Source organism: Mya arenaria, chromosome 11, assembly GCF_026914265.1.
Source record: "Mya arenaria isolate MELC-2E11 chromosome 11, ASM2691426v1".
NCBI classification, from domain to species: domain Eukaryota; kingdom Metazoa; phylum Mollusca; class Bivalvia; order Myida; family Myidae; genus Mya; species Mya arenaria.
This window is the reverse complement of record NC_069132.1, coordinates 25875761-25899522: the sequence shown is the minus strand read 5'-3', so window position 1 is coordinate 25899522 and position 23762 is coordinate 25875761. Positions and strand designations below refer to the sequence as shown.

Below are 23762 nucleotides of genomic sequence, written 5' to 3'. Positions count from 1 at the left end.
AGGCCTCATGGCTGCAATATTGCAGTTAATTGGCTTTTATGCGCTGCCATTTCGGCCTCACAAGCTCATTGGTGAAAAAATTAACAAGGAAAGATAAAATCTGGTAAAAATTTCTACAAAAAAGTCGGAATAACTGGTTGTGTTAACCAGGAAAAAGGAAAAAAAATAGGAGGCCTTTTCAAAAAGAAGGAAATAGTATAAATGCTGGAAAGTAATACAAGGACCCTGTGTAATGATCGTTTTCATAAAAAATGTATGAAGTTTGATTCAAAATTGTATGGTTAAGATAGCACAATCGGTTTCCTTAGCGGAAAAATATGGAACAAGAGCGCTGCATAGCATTTAGAGCTAAGACTGCACGTATTATTATTTCAGTCGGACAATGGCAATAATCTCAATAATTATTAAAGCCAGAGATGATCAGGGCCTTGCTTTTCATGTTTTTATTGTTCCTGGTAACACCTGTACCAAGTTTCATTAAATTATCTTGAATGAACAATTTTTTAGAGTGGCCAAGGTTAAAAAAATGCGAAACTAGGAGACAAGTTAAAATGGTATTCTAAATTTTTCATTAAAGCCCTATATACCCTTGTGAATATATAGGCCATATAGCATTGGCACTGCCAATATAATTATAGCAAGTCCCTGAACCTATAAGCGTTGTGATAGCATTTCTGAATTTTCTGTCCTCTTTTGCCTGAGCCACCAATTACTTAAAAGGAACCAGATTCAGGACAGTGGCTGAAAATGAGTGCAAGAAATGGTCCCGTATTCCATATTGAACCTCAAAATACACCCATTCTATCTCATTATTCTGCATGAAAGGCCTTAAGCTAGACCTGCCTTTGGTTATATTTTTCTAATTTACCAACTAGGCAACGGCCTTGTGCTAGACAACAATTCCTTTTTCTCATTTAGAATCTTTCTTCTCACTTTGGCAACTGTGATTTAATTAAGCGGAGGAAAGTCGCTGGCTCTAAATCTAAATCGATAAGTTATTCATAGGATATACCCCAGTATACTTGGGACTCTTTCGCACTTAAGTCTTATACTTGGTTGATCATCACAACATGAACTTGTAACATTTGCTGGTCCTATCATCATTATGAATAGCTATAAATCGATGAAAAACGTTCACCATAGAACATGAGATCTGATCTGTCAATGTATGGTCATCAATAGCAACAATATTAATGCCACCTTAGCTGATTTTGTATAATGCTGACTCAGGTTGTAAAATTGAAAGTGGGTTTGATTTTGTTAATATATTATGGAATACAAAAGCTGTGTATTGCATGTTACATTTAGAAGAAATGTCCTTCTACAGAATTTAACAATTGTTTTGAACATAAAGTATTGATTTCCAAGTCTAAGCGCAAGATTACAATTTAATGCTGACATTTAGTATGCATGAATATGTGCAGCATATCGCATGACAGTCTAGCAACGTTTCTATAGAATAAGAGGAAACAGCTAAACAGGCCTAATCAAATGAATAGAAACTTGTTTGACCAACAAACAAAGTTATTTCTCCAAAAAAATGTTAAAAAAACAACTGTAAAGAAGTTGTCACGGTAACCTTACTATGAAGATATGAAGTACAAAAGTGTATTAAATCAAAGTATTGTCATCGAGTGTTTGGTTTTCACCTCACACTATACACAACCGGAGCGCAGTGTAATGGGAACCGTTCACTATGGATTAAATGCTCAATTCAATTAGGCTTTCGCTTCATAAAATAATCTGAAAAAAATTGTATGTGGTTAGTGATACATTAACATATATAATTCCAACTTATGTGGGACCTGTGAAGTTTGTGGTGCAGCTATACCTATCACAGGTTACCGCAACCTGATAAAGCAGAGTTTCTGTCCTCTCCAAGAGGCATTCACCCCTCACCTCTCTCTCCTATGGAACCTAAGCAGTGCAAAAAGATCAACAATCCAGCAACAAGGCATCTGACAAGCTTTTCACAAATCCAGATTAGTTCTCCAGTTCTTTTTCCAGAAAAATATTGGATTCTTTGTAACATTGGTAAGCAGTTGAGGGAGTGTTTTTATAATAATAGAACAAAAAGCTATAATTAACAAGCTCTCTCAATATTCTGAAGGCTTTCTTAATGAGATATATCAATCAAGGATTTGTTAAGATGGCGCAAGTCTTTGACATAATTCCGAATCCAATAAACTCTGATGTTATTACGGTTTCCCAACCCTGCCATCAATGATACTGTCTTAATTACCAGCCAAAGTTATAACCATTGTCAACAAAGGCATTGATGACCTGCAGTATCAATATGGGAAACAAGCTGCAGCATCCTGTCCTGAAGCTTGTCCATAGGTGTTTTATATTTTTTCATTGGAAAGGAGCACAAAGCCACAGTCTATAATGGGCCTTGGGAAACATGTAATGTTGCTGGTAACGGGCCTTGGGGAACATGTAATGTTGCTGGTAACGGGCCTTGGGAAACATGTAATGTTGCTGGTAACATGTGTACTAAGTTTGTTAAAAGTAGCATGTGACTGTCTTAAACAGTTTATTCATAATGTCTAAGGTAATAATGTTTGCAAGCCAACATCAATATCAACAACGCTATCACAATACCTCATTCTTTTTTTTCAAACAGACAAGCAAAAGTGGATGTGTGGTATCAATAACGGTTGTAGCACAACAGCCACCCTGTGGCAGAGGTCTATACACTAACTTCCCAGGGATACTGAAGGACCACACCAACAGTTGAAATCAAGGTCCCATCACCAACCCCTGAATTTTTCATTGATTTGTCTTTTGAAGTTTTACCAAACTTTTCACATGACGAAATCTCTTGTGTCCCAATGTTCCTCCATGATATTTGGTGCCATCAGGATCCCGGAACCATGTAGGTGTGGAAAGCTGTGTTGCTGCTTCTGCTACCGCTGCCAAAGACCCCAATTTGAGGCTTAATAATAACAACACCAGGTGGACCATTTGATGGGAAAAACAGACTATTGTAAACGTGACTATCAAGTCTGAATTCTTTGTTGTAAATGAAATTACTTGCTCCCTGTAATGAACTATCCTGAAAATGAAGTCAAGTGTTGATCAACCAGAATCCAGAATAGCATTCAACCCCGCAAACAAGCTGCTTAGTTAGATGAACACCTACAGTTTTTCACCTCACTAGACATATTGAAAACTGTTACAGAGTGTTTGATACTGTAAAACTTAATTGATCAGTGTTTTTCATTTAAAGACATTAGTATTATCTGAAGCACACTCAGAAATGCTCCAGGGCTCCTGGATGTCAGGAGCTATAACTCTACATGAGTAAGTATGAAATATTTGTAGTATAAGTTTTAACAAACTATTTGTTTGCAAAGAGGCCATAACTCTGAGGTTATTGTCCACTGCATGTCCACTCATCATGCTTGACCAAAGTAAGTTGTATAATCAAAACCCATTAAGTACTTTAAAAGCAACCCTGCTGACAAGAAAAAGTAACTAAGGGCAATATCTCTGTCATTAGATGAAATATTTTAAGGTTCTATTGTACACTGGCATTCCTCTAATTGTGCTTTACCAAAGTATAATGTTTAATTCAATTCCAACCAGTAGTTTTCAAATTATGCTCCGTATAATAAAAAAACAAACACATGGCAATTACTCCGAAATACTTGAAATAGAGTTATTGTTCTTATACATTGCACTTTATCTCATTGCGCTTTACCATTGTTTGCAGTTTGATCAAATTCCATCCAGTAGTTTTGATGTCATTCTCTGAACAAAAAAAAGAGAAAAAGGACAATAACTCTGTAATATGCAAAAATTGAATAATGGTTCTTTCCATCCTTTTTCATTAAATAATGACAAAAAGAAGAAACACAGTGCAATTACTCTGCAATAAGCTGAAATATAGTTATGGTTCCTGTTCACTGTATCTTCTCTCATTGTGCTTTACCACTTCATGAAGTTGAATCAAAGTAATTATTATCCAGGCAATGAACAGTTAAACAACAAGCAATAACCTTGCAATAAGCTAAACTAGAGTTATAGCATTTGTAGTCTCATTATCTCTCAACAATCTACTATCTATGAAGTTTTCTACCGAAGGAAAATTGCAACCAGCCGACCACAGGCACTTTGTTTTGTGTATGTGTGTGTGTGTGTGTGTGTGGGGGGGGGGGGGGGGGAAGGAGGTATGAATATCTTTATGATTATTTCCTATGTATTAAGTTTCATAGGAACATCTGTAATAGTTCTCAAGTAAATTATGCTCTACATTATTAAATTGACAACATCAACGACAACAATGATGATTGGAGACAGCATAAACATACCCCAGCATTCTTCTACCCTAAAACAAACAAGCTAAAAAAACTGATACCACTTTCTTCCTGGAAATGGTATACTCTAAATTGCACAAATACCGATAAAATGAATCTTGCCAGAATATTTAGGTATAAAGGCAGGACATTTCTATGACATTGCTGTGGCAGAAGTTCTTCATCAAAATGGGATATATAAAAATAGTAGTAAGATATATGATATATTTATTTGTGTGCTTCGGCACCCAACTGCTGCAAATTTATTATTTAACCTTATATAATAATTTCGTAGGGCCATATTCAAGATCATTCTTATCCTTATCCTAAAGCATAACTCAGTGTTTCCATTTAGACCATTGTCCAGGTATTTTTACAGTCCAATCAAAACACTTGGATTCTTATCTTTAAATCAATGCCTTGGTTACATATCTGTACAATTCATAAACTTATACAAATTTCCACCCACTTTTAAAATCGTAGCTTTTGGTCACATGCCTATTGGTCCTGTACGTAGTTTGGAGGATGTATTCGTAGGATATCCAAACAGACATCACAGACAAGTTGAGAAAAGCTCACAAGGAGCTAGGATGTAATCAGAACATAGGATACCATAAGAGAGGGACATCAGAACGTATGATACCATAAGAGAGAGACATCAGAACGTATGATACCATAAGAGAGGGACATCAGAACGTAGGATACCATAAGAGAGGGACATCAGAACGTATGATACCATAAGAGAGGGACATCAGAACGTAGGATACCATAAGAGAGCAACATCAGAACGTAGGATACCATAAGAGAGGGACATCAGAACGTAGGATACCATAAGAGAGGGACATCAGAACGTAGGATACCATAAGAGAGGGACATCAGAACGTAGGATACCATAAGAGAGGGACATCAGAACGTATGTTACCATAAGAGAGGGACATCAGAACGTAGGATACCATAAGAGAGAGACATCAGAACGTATGATACGATAAGAGAGGGACATCAGAACGTATGATACCATAAGAGAGGGACATCAGAACGTATGATACGATAAGAGAGGGACATCAGAACGTAGGATACCATAAGAGAGCAACATCAGAACGTAGGATACCATAAGAGAGGGACATCAGAACGTAGGATACCATAAGAGAGAGACATCAGAACGTATGATACCATTAGAGAGGGACATCAGAACGTAGGATACCATAAGAGAGGGACATCAGAACGTATGATACCATAAGAGAGGGACATCAGAACGTTGGATACCATAAGAGAGGGACATCAGAACGTATGATACCATAAGAGAGAGACATCAGAACGTAGGATACCATAAGAGAGGGACATCAGAACGTAGGATACCATAAGAGATGGACATCAGAACGTAAGATACCATAAGAGAGGGACATCAGAACGTAAGATACCATAAGAGAGGGACATCAGAACGTAGGATACCATAAGAGAGGGACATCAGAACGTATGATACCATAAGAGAAGGACATCAGAACGTATGATACCATAAGAGAGGGACATCAGAACGTAGGATACCATAAGAGAGGGACATCATAACGTAGGATACCATAAGAGAGGGACATCATAACGTAGGATACCATAAGAGAGGGACATCAGAACGTAGGATACCATAAGAGAGCGACATCAGAACGTAAGATACAATAAGAGAGGGACATCAGAATGAATGATACCATAAGAGAGGGACATCAGAACGTAGGATACCATAAGAGAGGGACATCAGAACGTAGGATACCATAAGAGAGCGACATCAGAACGTAGGATACCATAAGAGAGCGACATCAGAACGTAGGATACCATTAGAGAGCGACATCAGAACGTAAGATACCATAAGAGAGGGACAGCAGAACGTAGGATATCATCAGAGAGGGACATCAGAACGTAGGATACAAAAAGGAGCATAGGATTCCAGAAGCTTAAGAGATATAAGAATAGGATATCAGAAGAAGTGTTGGACATGTACATTTTGGCTGAATTGAGACTGACAGTTTGCAAGAAGTGTGACAAGCTTATATTGTTTTCCCTAGGAGATTATCGATCATATCGATCATTGTGAAATGTTTATTACATAAGAAAACTGTCTGTCCAAAAGCAACAATTCCTGTACAACATTGATTTTTTCTGTCTGTCTTATTAAAATTCCAAGAGAAAAGACAAATCTGCTTCCTGAGATTCTGTTGATCTTTTTGACCATACAATCTTGTTGATGGTATAGTTTTACTGGGAAGTCAGCAGTCTTTCCAGTGAATGCCTGCACGTAAATGTTTCCACTTAATTTTGGAAAAGTCATTATACACCCCTGAGTCCTTAAAATGCTTTCTTAGAATTTACCCAATAGGCAAAATAAGCAAGATCGTCAGCTTAAAAAATTCCATTTACAAAATTTGTTTACCAGGTTTGCTAGGAGAAACCTTTTTGTATTGTTTGCAAAAAACATCCGTCCAAACCAAATCAGAAAACTCAGGCATTTACTGAACTGAGAGAAATTGTACCTATAACAACAAGAATAAGGGTCAAAACCTATCTGTTGCCTTAACGGCATGGCGACAGATGGTGAAGCATTACTCATGCATGTCTCGTCTATAGTAATTATGACAAATAATGCAGCAAAATATATTTACAATAGAACATTTTAAACCAATGAAATGACTCATCAGCCTATATGGTGTACTTATTATTTAAAAATGGCTTAATCATTAATATTTTAATGTTCAACAGACACTTGAAGTTCCGCTCTCTCAGAATCTGTGTTAGCCTGTCCGTATAAGTTTCTGCCCTTTCAAAGCACGTTGACATACATTGTTTTCTTTAAATTCATTCAGAATATATTTGTTTGTGTGTTCATGTAAGCCCTAATAAAATCAAAAATATACATTCACCATAATGATACTATTTTTTCCTGAAGTATATAAATATGGTGGTATTTGTTTTCAATTTATTAACATTAAAAATGAATTGACATTATACCAAATAACTTGAAAAAATAAAAACACCCATTGATATGTAATCATTTTAAGTGTATATTAATGCAGTCAAGTTGTGCTGCAAATGTGGCGAACAATCAAAATGTCATTAGGAACACTTTGGCCATTTTCCATTGAAAACAACCATGGATGTATGCTGGTATGTTACCGGCATACATCCAAGGTTGTTTTTGATGGAAAATGGCCAAGGTACTCATCAGTAGTAGTCCATAAATTTTTCAATAATATTAGTAAATTGTCGTATTTTAGCGTGTATTTTGTACAAGTTTAAATTGATTGCCAGTGAATTGCTTTCTTGCTTAAGCCCCTGTCACACCTAGCCGCGTTGCCACTGCGATTGCATGGAAGTGTTAAATTTCCCAGAGCGCAGTGAGATCGCTGGAAAAATTGATATTTCTCATGAAGATGTCACAGTGTTCTCACAGCAACTTCGGCGTCCATGGCATTCTACTGCGTTCCTACGGAGTTCTACTACTACACCTTTGGGCCCGCCTCTTTGGTCGTCTCAGAATGAGATCCAAAGCGAAGCAAAGTGGTGAAATGAATGTTTATTTGCATATATATATTCTATACACTATTGGGTTGGTTCATTGTCATGCAAACGCCAACTGATGCGGTAGAAGCGCATTAGGAGCGCAATGGTCGCCATAGGCTCCTTTCCATTTGTTGTAAGAGCGCAGTAAGAAAAATAAAACTCATTGTTAGCATCATAGACGCACCGTATAAGCTCGATAGGGAGGTAGTGCCATCTGAGAGAACGCTAAACGATCGCCTGCAAGCACCACCGATAACCATTGCGTTGGCACTGCAATATCTGTGCGTGTCACAGCAATCCTGTGGCATTGTAGGAGACCTAACTGCGCTGCCACAGCAACCTCACAGCGATTCCACTGCGGTCTTATCAGAACGCTGAGTGACGGTGTTTGTTTGGGGCCTGCTCAGCATTCTATGCAATCCCACCGCGTTCATTGGTGATGACACTGCGTTGCCACAGCGAAGCATGTGATTCCACTGTGCGCAGATTTGTTCTTGATTTTTCTCAAACGCCGTGGCAATGCCACCCTAATGTGACAGGGGTTTTAAATATTGAAGATTCCCAAGAGAAAAGTCATTAAGTTGAACTGCTAAATTGAAATAAATACCCGATCTTCTTGCAGAGTAGTTAAATGTAAAGATTTCTGACATTGTAAACTGTCCGTGTATACATCCATGGTTGCTCTCAATGGAAAATGGCCGAGGAGTTCCGAATGTCAAAATAAAGGTTATGTTCTAATAATTTCCAGCCGGCAGATATTAAAGTAAACAAAGAGGGCTCCCTTCCTGTTCCAATGCTCCAACCCTTTTTAATCAATAAGAATTTACTTTATAGCATCTAACTAATAATTAATTTAATAGATACTCTCTTGCTATTTTTTTTTTCAAAAATCCCATTCATTCATTATATTGCAAGATATTTGCAGACTGACACCATGCTTATATATCACAGAATTGATGAAATGAAGAGTTTCATCTTACACATTACTATAATAATGTAACTTTAATTGGAAATCACAAACCTCAATATTGTCTTATGGAATCCCTCAGCAAGAGAGATAACTAAATAAAAAGGTCATTCATACACTTTCAAATATCAAGTGTGATTATAAAATATTTAAATGTTAGAGTAGAATGATTTTCTCCATAATCTGCTGTAATGTGCAACAATCGGACCATAACGGGATGGAAATGCTAATCCATTTTTAAACATTAAATTGAACTTATTAACACAAACTCACATGCACATTGAACATGTGTAAATTATAAATTAATACTTCAACAGTATTTGAGTTATAGTCAGTTTTTTGTACTTATGATGGCTACTGATCCTATTTACATTTTTGTTAGTTATACAAAATAAATTCAACTATTTCAATAGCATAATGCAGTATGTAAGATTGTTGACTGATTAAATATATAGATAATATATGACATTATCACAACGCAATTCCATTCAGTAAACTTGTTTAATTACTTAAATTAACCTTCAGCGGTGTATTTTTAACTACTAAATACCGAGGCGCATAACATATCATGTAACAATAACATTTTTGTCCGATAACTAAGCCATGCAGTGATGCAACATTTCGCAATCACAAAACCTCAGCAGAGGCAAAAGGTACTAGTTCAATATTGCAAAATGTTCTCAAAAACAAATTATGGCAATAACAGGTATAGTTAGCATATAGTTTTTATACTCCAAAGAGTAGCATTTTATTATAATTATCATTATAAGTATCATAAATGTTTTCCCCAGGATTTATTTAAGGGATGTCGGGCTGAAGGGGGTTGGTCAGGGAGGAGTGTCCTCTCCCCTCACATTTTTGGCCAAAAACTATACCAGTGACATTTCACAATCACAATATCTTGATCTGCCAGGCAAAAAGTAATTCAATACTGCAAAATGTTCTCTTTCTTAATCACCCTATGGCATGTGAAGTAAACATTTGGTCTTTATACTCCCAAGATCAGCAATAATTAGCATAATATCATAACACCATTCACAAATAATAACTGTTTTGAAAATAAGATCTGTATCAATGATTTAATTACATTATGATAGTCTGTTTGAAAATCCTTCCATTAAACTTCTTCCTGATATCTTTATTTTTAACGTTATTTGTCGTGTGCACTCACTAACAGACATCTAGACACTGAACTCTAGCAGCTAGACTTAGGACAAAAATATCGCTTTGGAGACCAACAAAATGTCTCATCGCTGTACTGATTTCCAATGAAATCCACTGCTTATCAATAAAAATCATTGTTAGAAATAGAATTGGAATAAAATTGCAGTTTTATGAACATGAGGGCCATAAACTTGTCAAATGTGACCACAGTCCTCTGAAATGATGCAATAACGAACTTCTTATGATGACAAATTTACACCTTGATCTCACAGGTACTTAGCTACTTATTACAACTGATTACATTTGATAAACTTTGACACAAAGCATGACACCCAGAGGAGGCGGAGCTAAAAATTGCTCATTCAATCGATGCATCTGTCACCCGTGGTATAAAAGTCTTAAGTTGTCAACAGGCTGGATATTTAGCATGGCGCTGTCTAATAACTGTCTGGTTATCAAATTTAACCGGAAAATTTGATCGATGAAAATAAGTACAAATGTGACAGTCTGTAGAAATCTGAATAGACTGGTTGTCAAGTCTTGAAAAATAGAATCAGTACGAATGATTCCTAGAGTGAAATAGGCAGTCTTTATTCCAAAATGAAAGAATGATGCATAAGAAAAAATATTTTCAAACAATATTGATGTTTTATTACTTTAATGTTGCTAAGTGGGCGCATGTTAATTATCTTACGTGCCATTTGACAATCATGGCATCATTAGTACAAGGATTGTGCGTCAGGAAAACCATAGGGATTTTAAGTCATGAAATGATATATATTTTTCATTGAATTAAGCTGTATTATTTTCCAATAGAACATCTCAAAATACTTTCTAGATCGAAGGCCTGCATGTAAAGATAATAGTTTTACCTATGCAACAGAATTACTTTTAGATGGTAACATTTATAAACAAATATAAGTTTTTCCCCATTTACCTGGAATATTATATTTTGCAGTACAGTTACAGTTAATGAGTACCTAACACACACCAAACAGACATCAAAAGCAAGGAAATCGAAGAATCTATACGTTCTCTGGACCCCAAATTTACTTCTCTAGAGACCTAAATGTACCTCTCTGGACCCCAAACCTAGTACCACCTTTGGAGACCTAAATGTACTTCTCTGAGCCCCAAATCTACCTCTCTTTGAACACAAAATCCACCTCTCTGAAACCCCAAATCTACCTCCCTGAAGACACAAATCAACTCTGGACACCAATTAAACCTCCCTCGACAACATATCTACCTCTCTCGACACCCAAAATCTACGTATCTGACCACCAAAATCTCTCTCTTGACCCATCATCAGTACCTTTTGGACCCAAGTTCTTTCTCTCTGGACCACAAAATCTACCTCTTAAGATTGAAATCTACCTCACTGGACCCTAAATCTACTTTTGAAGATTGAAATCTACATCTCTTGCAGTACCTGAGGTTCACTTGTGCATGACTGCCACTAAGGTCATGTGCATCTATTTTTGCCAAGCAAACAATTTAACGATCTATTTTGCCACATAGCAACACTCTTTGAAGCATTTAAAAAACCTAGACATGTCGGAAAAACCTTGAACATGATCACAACACAACATTTTTCACTGAAGTTCAAACCTTGAAAAATGTACTTTTAATTTAGCTGTCAGATGGAACATTATAACTGCGACTATAGAATGCGTAGAGAGACCCATCAAAATGAATACTACATCTGACAAAAACAAGAAGTAGAAAATAAACCATTAATTTTAGACTGTAAAATATATAACCACGTTTGTTCCCTCTTCTGGACACAAAAACAAGAAAAAATGTAACAACTATTTAGAATGTTGATGGCTTATTAATCTTGTCCTAAACAAGGTTGTACAGATAAAGAAAGAAGAGGAATGACGGCCACTTACTAGTTAATTATAAGTGAAAGTGAGCAAGATGGGTTCATTGTTCTCTAAACTAGCTAATAACTGTATAGGTAGATAGTATTAAATAGTTATACATTAACACCAAAGGTATGAATAAACGGCAGCCTTTCTGGACAGTACCAGATCATTAAGAAAAAACAAACCATTGTTCAACATTCTTATTTGAGGCAATTTAATTTAAGGGGTGGCTGAAAAAAGAGGGGGCGGTCACGGGGTTGAAAATCTAGCAATAAATATATTGACACCATACCTAAGCTATTGAAATTATACACAATTTCTTCAGCGCATTATTAAGTGTATATTTACAATTAAGACGTAAAGCTAATAGTTTTTTGTTAATTATCCCCGTACTAATAGCTGAACAAATAAACTCCTCTAACTTGGTACTTGTTCTTGTAACTGTTTAATATGGGACTTAATGGCTAGACATAATTAATGGAAACACGATCAAACATGGAATATCTGATTAGAGTCGAACCCCGTTGGATCAAACTCGCTTGGCTGGAATTCCCTTTTGGCTCAAACTGGATGTCCTTCTTGGACACCTGCAATACTTGTGCCCTTTTAGGGAGACTTCAAGAGAACATGTTCCAATAGAGGATATGACCCACCATAGGGTGCAGGACAGGTGTGAGCCAGATATTTCTATTCCCAAAATCTCTGCCATGCAGGATCCACCAATCAATCTTCAATGGTGTATGCAGATTGAATATTTCGAAATGATCCACAGATTAAATATTTCAAAATGCTTCCAAGATTAAATATTTCGAAATGTTCGGCAGATTAAATATTTCGAAATGTTCCTGTTCATAACATTGCTGTTAGCAGGTAATGAAAAAAAGAGTTCCTTATACCCCAAAGAAATCAGCAATAATTAGCATAATATCCTAAAACTATTAAACGCATACTTTTTTTGAAATTGAACCGTTTTGAAAATTAGATCAGTATCAATCAATTATCTTCATTATGAATGTCTGACAACTTCCAGTTTCTCTTGTCTCCATATTTCTAATGAGCACCCATTATATGTGTTTTTTTCCAAGCCAACAATATTCACAATATATTTTTTGCAACATAGGGACTTTTTTTAAAGATTTACTAAAACTGCTGACTATTATCTGCAGAATTAATTTTGTATGTGATCAGAATACATTATCTTACTGAAGTTAAATATTGAAAACCCCAAGCCTTGAAAATTGACGATTAAAATCTCATTAAAGAGCTAGACCCATCAAAATGAGAACTACACCAGACATTAACTGTCCAGCAGTTAAAATAAAACCATAAATCTTAGATGTGGTAAGTTTAAAACCATGTTTGGTCCCTCTTCTGGACACACAACAAGAAAAAAATATAGCAGCTATTAAGAATGTTGATGGCTCATTTATCTTGATGCAAGAAAAGAATGATTTACAAGTGTCTAGATTTTGCAAGCAGATGAAGGTCAATTAATGTGCCACATTGGTCCAATTTCCTCTAACTTGCATTTTCGAGTTAATTTCTTAAGCCTGTAAAGGACCCTGTCATACAACTTGAACTATAAAAACAGCTTTAATGGAGCTGATAAGAAGCAGTCTCAAATCCAAACCAATACTGATGACCTTTCAGAGTGCCCAAAGTAGGGATCAAACACCTTTTGTAAGGCTGACATGGTGTCCTAACCAATACTGATGACCTTTCAGCCTGGCCATGAGTACGTGCCCGAGTTTGGGATCAAACACCTGAACTCTTGGGTGTAAGGCTGACATGGTGTCCTAACCAATAATGATGACCTTTCAGCCTGGCCATGAGTACGTGCCCGAGTTTGGGATCAAACACCTGACCTCTTGGGTGTAAGGCTGACATGGCATCCTATACCAATAGATCACTATCACTTTCTTCAATTCATTTGTTTAAACTTACTTAAATGTGATTGTGAAATACAGCGATATTATAATTATTTATGCTGTGGGGGGAACAGAAGTACACAAAGAAAGCCAACTTTTCTGACCTGGTTACAATCAACCAAACTTATATGCATAATTCAAGTGGAGAACCGAACATTGGACACCTAAATAAGAAGTGAGTGCACAATTGACCAAAGCCCTTACCAGATAACAATTTCTTATATTTCCCATGACCTACCTGGTGGTGGCTGTTTCCCATCCACAATAAACTGTTTATGGACCTCCTTATGGTCACTGGGGTGGATGTAGTCCAAGATGGACTTCCCTATCATATGCTCCTGGAAAAGAAAAGGAATGGTTCAAGAGAATACATCAAAATTATTTTTTTGCAATAAAATTAAACTCAAACCTTTGCATTTGAAATTCTGCCAAATCTCATTACAAAATGAACAAACTTTATTGGTGATGACCAGGATCAAAATTTTGTTAGGTTAATTAATTGCCTGTGAAGCCTTATTACAATATATTATACCTTACATAAATGTGTCCCTTGTATATTTAAAGTCAATCGGTCTATATATCACTGTATTTTGATAAAAGTAAAGTTTTATGACTTCAGCGGTCCATATCATATTTTTGGCCGGTCCGGACCTCGCCAAAATGTAATATGGACCGCTGACATCATACAACTGGTGTGAATTGCTTTTTTCACAAAACATGCAGCAAGTAAACATTATAAACTATGTTCAATATAAAAACACATCTAAAGTGCTTTTAAATATGGTAATATAAAGTGTTCGGTATTATATAAGAAATATTTACACCCCACTTTGGGCCATATGGCATTATAAGTCAGCCCCCAAAGGTGAATGGACCGAGGCGTTATACACCTTTGTTGGCTGACTGGCCAGTCCTTATAATGTCATATGACCCTCAGTGGTGTGTAATATTTCTTAAATACAAGGTTTTGGTACTGGCTCTGGTATAAACTCCATGAAATAATGACAATAACCTGAATAGGGAATCAAGCATTTATAAAATGATATTTAAAAATGATAATATTTAAAACTCTTTCAAAAGATGCGATCTTACTCGCAAATATGATGCACCACAATTAATACAATTCTTTTCATATACCAAAAAAGGATGAAAAATATAAATATAATTAATAGTTCTTATGAATCTGAAAGAAAGGTGCAGAATACACCGTATTTCTACGTTATGGACAATAGTAGATCACAATAAATCTTTTGGACCCACCAGTCATTTAATATTTGTGCGTTTTCAGCTATTTTATCAGTTACCATCTTTTTATCGGTAATTAATAATTTACATAAATGCATTATTTTGTAATTAGTTGAAGGTTTATCACTCAAAATTTATGTTTGTTATACATGTGTATGTATTGAATCTAAATACGAGTGTCACTTTAAGTCAAGCCCAAAAACCTGACATCATTCTATCAATGTCCAAGACATACTGAACCTAATAAACTCTCCTGCTGTTAATGCACCACACAAGGGACATACAAATACTAGAGTGAAAGACACCAATATATCATAGCTTTATATCTAAGCAAATAATATACTTCAATTCAAAAGTTGGAATCAGGATAGGTCCTTCGGGACGAAAACTGCAGTGATAAATCAATGAACACTTTTCAGTCTTTGGTAGAATTGCATGCAGAGACTAGGATAATTAGAGTCTGGCACTCCAAGACTTGCTAAAATACTCCGGAAATTGACAGCCTATCCTGCACACCAGAAGGATGAATCCCTGCAAATCCTGATACATTAATGTAAAGAGCATTGCACAATGTGGAATTGGTTATATTTTGGTAAATGTCAAAGTTGAACGCAAGTTGGTGCGGTTTACAGATACTTGTAACAGAAGTGCTATTTGTAAAACACTTTGTTTTATATGAGAATCTACACAAGCAGATCATACCAGATTATTATGTTGCATTGGAAGAAGGAAACCTTTCGTACACCAGAATTTAAAGCTACACCATTTGAGACTAGATCCCCCCTGTGTGGTACTTTACATTGCTTGTAACATTGATCCAGGGATTGCTTGAAGAGATATTGCAGTCATTAGCATTATACTTCCCTCACATACTAACCAGCTTTGTTAGTTACTATTGGCATGAATATTCACACCATCCATGTATATCATGATATAGTTCTTGTCGTCAGTAGATGGAAATAACACTGCTAGCTGTTTTTGTTCTCAGTTCCTTTCAATTAGCAAGCTAATCAATCAACCATTCATGTATATTGATCAAATTAATGACCACTATATACTGTATCAATTTTTTAGGCCACTCAGAAGGAAAACACTATTCTCGATTGTTATAATTATTACTTATAAGAATTATATCAATTATTATCTTAGACTACAGAATGACAGGGATACCTCGTAAAATGTCACACCAAAACAGAAAGCGTGTGGGAATTAAATGTCAGGAATATCAGTTTGAGAACTCTGGAATCTCCAGGGTTGAAGTATTTTCTGAGCTCCTTGCACCAATTATATTCTGTGTGCCATATCTTTTACAAGCATTCCAAGGAACAGCCAAGGTGAAATATTGTTAACAGATCATAAAGGTTAGCTCTACTGTAACCTTCAGTTAACTGTACTGCAATAAGGACATTCTTCTACAATATCTATGGCAGAATTTCCAGGGTAGGCCAGAAGGCCTGGCAGGCTCTGATACCTTTATGATTAATGACTAAAATATTGGGAACAAATCACAGTGTTTGAATGATTATTGCATGGCTGCATGTATTCAGCCAGAGACTATTGTGGTGACCTGTACTATGCAGATACCTAACTGCTGCAACTTCAATAACATAAAATTATACTCCATCATACATCATGGCAGCTACAAATTCAAGATGTTTCATTCTTCTAATATTTTTCACCTTTTATAAAATAATGAAACATCAAAAAAGTGCTTTTGTGATAGTCATCCTTTAAGAAATATTAATCAAGTGTTAGACATCAGCAGCACATTATGCCTTTTAAGAAAGCACAAGGCATAACTTAACAGGTATGAAATTCAGATTAATTATACTAGATGTTGTCAGCAAAATGCCAACAATGTTGAACCTGCCAATGTCACAATCATGAAACAGTTCTGAGAAAGATTGCTCTTTAACCTTGAATGTAATTGTTCCAAGGATTATGGTTATGCAAGGCACTGACTTCAAACAAGAAAAGAAATAATTATAAATAAATATCTGACGTATAATCCAGGAGTGTGACCTTCACCTCATGGTGATAACTTTGAAAAGTTATTTTGAAATCAGACATTATGCAAGCCTGGACTTGCCAAAATACAAAAGATTTTGACCGATGACCTTGTCCTTTGCCAACAAACATGGGTCTTGCAGCAACACCAGGGTGTTTTAGGTGAACATTAATAGTATGCCATGTTAATTTGAATTTCCCCAATGCATGTTCAAGTTTACTGTCTCGACAAGCCAAAATACGAGGGATTTTGATCAATGACCCATGATCATGACCTTGACCTTTGGACATGGGCCTTGCACAGGCACGCCGCCTTCTCATGGTGAACTTTTGTGCCAAGCTGTTTTGAAATCAACTGATGCATAACCATGTCATTGCCAAAATGAGCAAGAATACAAGGGATTTAGACCAATGCCGCCTTAAGTGTGACCTTGATCCGAGTTTGACCTTTAGACATGTGTCTTGTACATGACACTGTTTTATCATGGTTAACATTTGTACAAAATTATTTTAAATCCCCCTATGCATAGTGGGGTTACAGCCTGTACAAACCAATATCTGATGGACGCACATAATGACGTGCATGTAGGGACGCACATACGCCTGCAACAACCGACAATGTGGCTATTTCGTGCTCATTGAGCTCACTGCAAGCCTGAATTATTCAAAGAAGATCACGACAACAGTTTTTACAAACTTGACAACACCAAGCTCCTTTTATTGACAATATCTTGATTTGATTTCTCTGAAAAACATTGGAGCTAATTACTTTATTAAACAGGTAGACATGGAAGACAACGAGGAAAGATATGTGCAGTTACTGATGGAAAAACACTGTCCCCATCACATCCCTGTTTCCTGTTTTGTTCCTATATATATAAATGAGACTTGCAGACTTTTATAAATAAGATAAAGGTCTGGTTTTAAGTATGCATGTGTGTGTGTGTGGGGGGGGGGGGGATTATCTTGCACTCCCCAGTTGTAATGACAAATTGGTCTGTGAATGACTAATACCGGTTCCATAAATGGCAAGAAAATCTCCTGCAAGCCTCTTTAAAAAATAGTCTGAGGGTCTGGCATAGTCATGAGCAAAGGAAATAAATATTAAAGTGGCAGTCAGATCAACCACCTATTCTTTTCGGGGAATATTTTCAGACTTTGGGCATGTTAAACATTATATAACGTTTTCTTTCTGTTTTTGAACCTCTCAGGCTGTAGGCCATATTAAGGCATTTGTCAACTATTTTTTTACATGAATAAGTTATAAGAATTAATGCGCCAGAATTACAAAATTGGACGTATGGTGTTATGCAGTTTAAAATAGTGCAAATTAAAAGACCATTTAATACGTTCATAAGGCCACACCAAATTGATATTTCGTTCCGCGGATTTATGGCTCCTATTTTTTTGAAAATGTAAAAAAAATATTATTTTTTTTTTTTGTGCACCCGCACCTCCATTTTGATCGCCAAGCAGATTTTTTTCAGGCAATAATTTATTAAAAGGTTAAAAATAATCAAGTTTAATTTTTCTACGCTAGTTTTCATGTTTTTGTAAAAGGAAATTACTGATGCCTAGTGTTTTTATACTGTATATCGATAGGTTTAGCATTGGTTTCAATAAATTCAATCAAAATGGCGGCTTCCGGTATAAACAATGTGGCTCAAAGTTTGTAAATTAAATCTTATTTTTGACAATTAATATGTTTTGAGCATGCTTGAAGTCATTGTTGATCGTCTCATGCACTAAAGGATCATTATTTAAAGCAATCATTATGCAATAAAGCATGTGTATCTGAGACTGGTAGCCATTATATTGCGTAATTAGTGACTCGTTTTGAATGGAAATCGGAATGATCAACTTGGTACTATTTTATTCAAGTCATAATACAAGGGACCAAAATTTTACCTCGTTACGACGATGCTGAAGATGACAGGTCAACTTAACTGGAACATGAGTCATTGTTTGGTCCAATTTGATGTATCAAGCTCATTTTTGATCAAATTCTGACAAAACATCAGTTTTGAACAAATATCTTTTCACAAATAGTGATATAACACTGGTCTGGATATACCTCAACATAAGTAAGCCTAAGTTTATCACCTTAAATTTTGTTTTTATTTGCAGCATAATCCGGGATTGTAATGCACTTGTCAATTGTAACCACTGCCCCGCCCAACCCTCGCCCTTGTTCCAGGGGTATACTGGGGAAAGCAGAGGCAATGGGCTGTGTTTTTACCAATTCAGGTGGCCCCGCAGTGCCTAGTGAATGTGGTTTTGTCTTCATATTTATATAAGTTGTTTCAAACTTTTTACTAAAAGCAGGGTTATTTATTATTATGAATGATCGTCATATTAAAGTACGTTTTAATTATATAAGAAATTAGATTTATCCTTATAATGTTTGTACTAAACACGGATGAATAAATAGTATGTATTCCGACATTTTCCCAATGTCCATTAGAGGTTCAGTTTAAGATGGCATTAAAATGGGTTTAAGGGCAATTATTTTGAACAATCTTTCTTATTTATATTGAACATAAGGAAAAATATTTTTTTCGCTCTTCACTCGCTTCGGTTTTTATGAAAACTGACAAAAAAAATTGTTTATTTTTTTTTCGCTCGCTCGCTCCAATTTTTTTTGGCAAAAATATGAGGAACTAAATATTAATTTGGTGTGGCCTAAGATTGCAATCTTAATGGGAATTTAAAAGCAAACCAAAAGAATCTTAAATAAATCTTGGTGAGAAACTGCGGGGAATAGATGATTACCGTATTATATCATGCATAGGACGCACTTTTTTACCCCCAATTCTTGTCTTAAAAATTGTCTGCGTCTTTTCTATGCTATTAGAATTTCATCTGGGTTTTTTCCAAGTCCATTTCAGGTCAAAAATATCGGACCGGGGCAGAACGCGGTAATAGTAAGTATCTGTACTGCATCACCGAAGAGAACAACTGACATAGGTAAAATCACGCAAGTTAACACACGCAGAAATATATTGAATGTTTACTTTAAAATGAATTACTGAGAAATAAATTGAAAACAAACATGAGTGTTTACTTTTTTACAAAAGGGACGCTACTCACAAAAACTCGATGTGAGTCAGCACTATAACTGGATTGAGTTATAACAGCAACGGAAAATCGGGAAAGGAGGTAAATATCAATTAATCGTTGTTCATGATTTTAATGTTTCGATTATTTACAAAACATTTTGTTGTATCTTACTGTTTTAAAAAAAATAATAAAGGAATGTGCATTACGCAAAGTAGCATTATTGTCACTATTAAATCTTTTCAAATGTGCGAAGGTGTGAAAAACACCCGCTGTCTGGCATTAGAAAAACATCAATAGAACAAACTATTGAGATGGTAATACCGTATAGTTGTTTGTTCGCACTTTACCCGTAGTGCCTTCCGCTGGCAAGGATAATTACCGACACGCATTAATTATGCCTGACATGCTTTATTCCGCGCAGCGACAAGCCTTATCAAAACAATCATCAGTTTTGACAATACACAGTTTTGCAACCGTTGCAACGGTTGACTGTCATTCAGAAGGCATGTCGGGACTATAACGGCATTTGTATAAGTCTTATAATATGTGTAAATGTTCTGAAAATGTCAAGACTTATATCATTGTTGTGTACACTAAATTACCGAAATATGACGGTAATTATCGAAATACACAAGCCTGTTATCGAAATATGCCTGATATACATTTTTTTTTTTACTTCAATATATGTTATAACTAGAGATTGCTTTTTTGAAAAAGCGCATGTCTCCCCCATTGTGTGGTCGTAGGTGAGAAATAATCAATGATGGACATGAAATTTGGGCCATCAATTAGTCATGACTAACTGACATACCAAGTATGAAGTTCCTGGGTGTAAGCGTTCTTGAGCTATTGAGCAGAAACCGTTTCTTCACCTCAAGGTCAGTGACCTTGACCTTTGACCAACTGATCGCAAAATCAATAAGAGTTATCTACTAGTCATGACCAACTAGCATACCAAGTATGAAGTTCCTGGGTGTAAGCATTCTTGAGTTATTGAGCAGAAACCGTTTCTTCACCTCAAGGTCATGGTGACCTTGACCTTTGACCTACTGATCTCAAAATCAATAGGAGTCATCTACTAGTCATGACCAACTAGCATACCAAGTATGAAGTTCCTGGGTGCAAGCGTTATTTAGTTATAGAGCGGAAACCGTTCCTTCACCTCAAGGTCAGGGTGACCTTGACCTTTGACCTACTGATCTCAAAATCAATTGGAGTCATCTACTAGTCATGACCAACTAGCATACCAAGTATGAAGTTCCTGGGTGCAAGCGTTATTAAGTTATAGAGCCGAAACCGTTTCTTCACCTCAAGGTCAGGGTGACCTTGACCTTTGACCTACTGATCTCAAAATCAATTGGAGTCATCTACTAGTCATGACCAACTAGCATACCAAGTATGAAGTTCCTAGACCCAAGGATCTTTATTGAGCGGAAACAGTTTCTTCACCTCAAGATCAGGGTGACCTTGATCTTTAACCTAGTGACCCCAAAATCAATAGGGGTCATCTTCTAGTCATGACCCACTAGCATACCAAGTATGAAGTTCCTGGGTGCAAGTGTTCTTTAGTTACTGAGCAGAAACTGTTTCTTCACCTCAAGGTCACAGTGACCTTGACCTTTGACCTACTGATTTCAATCAAAATCAATAGGAACTAGACATCATGACCAACCTCACTTCAAAGTTTGGTGAACCTAGATCAAAGCATTCTCCTGATATTGCACGGAAATATTTTTTTACATTAGAGGTCACAGCGACGTTGACCTTTGACCTTGTGACCCCCCAAAATATAGGAGTTTTCTAAACCTCATGATCAACCTCCCTACCAAGTTTGGTGAACCTAGGTCAAACCATTCTCAAGATATTGAGCGGAAATGTTTTTTACATTGGGGGTCGCAGCGACCTTGACCTTTGACCTAGTGACCCCAAAAACAATAGGGATCTTCTACACCTCATGACCAACCTCCCTACCAAGTTTGGTGAACCTAGGTCAAACCGTTCTCAAGATTTTGAGCAGAAATGTTTTTTATATTGGGGGTCGCCGCGACCTTGACCTTTGACCTAGTGACCCCAAAAACAATAGGGATCCTCTACACCTCACGACCAACCTCCCTACCAAGTTTGGTGATCCTAGGTCATGCGGTTTTCCAATTATCGATCGGAAACGAAGTGTGACGTACGGACGGACTGACGGACTACCGGACTGATGGACAGGGCAAAAACAATATGTCTCCCCCAGAGAGGGGGAGACATAAATACTTGACCATCCTGAATTTTTCGGCTCCGATTTTGACATTTTTCCGCTGCGTCCTATCTTATATATTAAGGGGTTTTACCCGTTTTTTCAACTATTTTTTTGCCTGCGTCCTATCTATGCTAGCGTCCTATACATGATATAATATGGTACATAAATGTAAAACTAAATTAAACAGTGAATTAATAAAAACTAAAATGTGATAAGTTTCATTTCATATTACACTGAATTAAAATAAATAAATATTAACATTGTACATTACCAGTTAGCATATTATAGCAAAATATATTGTGATGCATCAATTGTTTGAGCTGTGTAAATATCGGGTTTATCTTATAATCTGTTGGCGGGGATGGATACAGGGGATCCTAAAAAAATAATCTGTTTTTTTCTCTTCTTTTTAAGAAGCTTTATTTTCAATATGTCACAAATACATAACAAGAGATGTTAGTGAAACATTTATGCCCCCTTGGGAGCCAAATTGTTAGTAGGATTTGGACACTTAAATAAAAAATTGTTAGTAGGATTTGGACACTTAAATAAAATATGGACAATCAGAAAACCTTTTTTCAGCTTACAGTCACACTGACCTTGACCTTTGACCCACTGACCTCAAAATCAATAGGGTTCATCTGCTGGTCATGACCAATAAGCCTACCTAGTATGAGGTCCCTGGGTCAAAGCGTTCTCAAGTTATTGATCGGAAACCGTTTTTCATGTTAAGGTCACACTGACCTTGACCTTTGACCCACTGACCTCAAAATCAATAGGGTTCATCTGCTGGTCATGACCAATACACCTACCTAGTATGAGGTCCCTGGGTCAAAGCGTTCTCAAGTTATTGATCGGAAACCGTTTTTCATGTAAAGGTCACACTGACCTTGACCTTTGACCCACTGACCTCAAAATCAATAGGGTTCATCTGCTGGTGATGACCAATACACATACCAAGTATGAGGTCCCTCGGTCAAAGCGTTCTCAAGTTATTGATCGGAAACCGTTTTTCATGTTAAGGTCACACTGACCTTGACCTTTGACCCACTGACCTCAAAATCAATAGGGTTCATCTGCTGGTCATGACCAATACACCTACCTAGTATGAGGTCCCTGGGTCAAAGCGTTCTCAAGTTATTGATCGGAAACCGTTTTTCATGTAAAGGTCACACTGACCTTGACCTTTGACCCACTGACCTCAAAATCAATAGGGTTCATCTGCTGGTGATGACCAATACACATACCAAGTATGAGGTCCCTCGGTCAAAGCGTTCTCAAGTTATTGATCGGAAACCATTTGGTATTCCGACCGACCGACAGACAGACCGACCGACCGACCGACCGACCGACCGACATGTGCAAAACAATATACCCCACTTTTTTCAAAAGGGGGCATAAATATAAGATAAATTTGTGTCTGCAAAATGC

At 36.5% G+C, this 23762-nt stretch overlaps 1 protein-coding gene across 5 annotated transcripts in view; it reads right to left on the bottom strand.

Moving 5' to 3' along the window:
• Nucleotides 1-23762, bottom strand: part of LOC128207677 (hypoxia-inducible factor 1-alpha-like) — a 151615-nt gene that overhangs the window by 49457 nt on the left and 78396 nt on the right. For all 5 annotated transcript variants that reach the window (XM_052910744.1, XM_052910742.1, XM_052910743.1 and 2 more), the window contains one exon: nucleotides 14013-14112. In XM_052910744.1, coding sequence (XP_052766704.1) covers nucleotides 14013-14112 — 100 coding nt within the window. The remainder of the gene's footprint in view (nucleotides 1-14012; nucleotides 14113-23762) is intronic.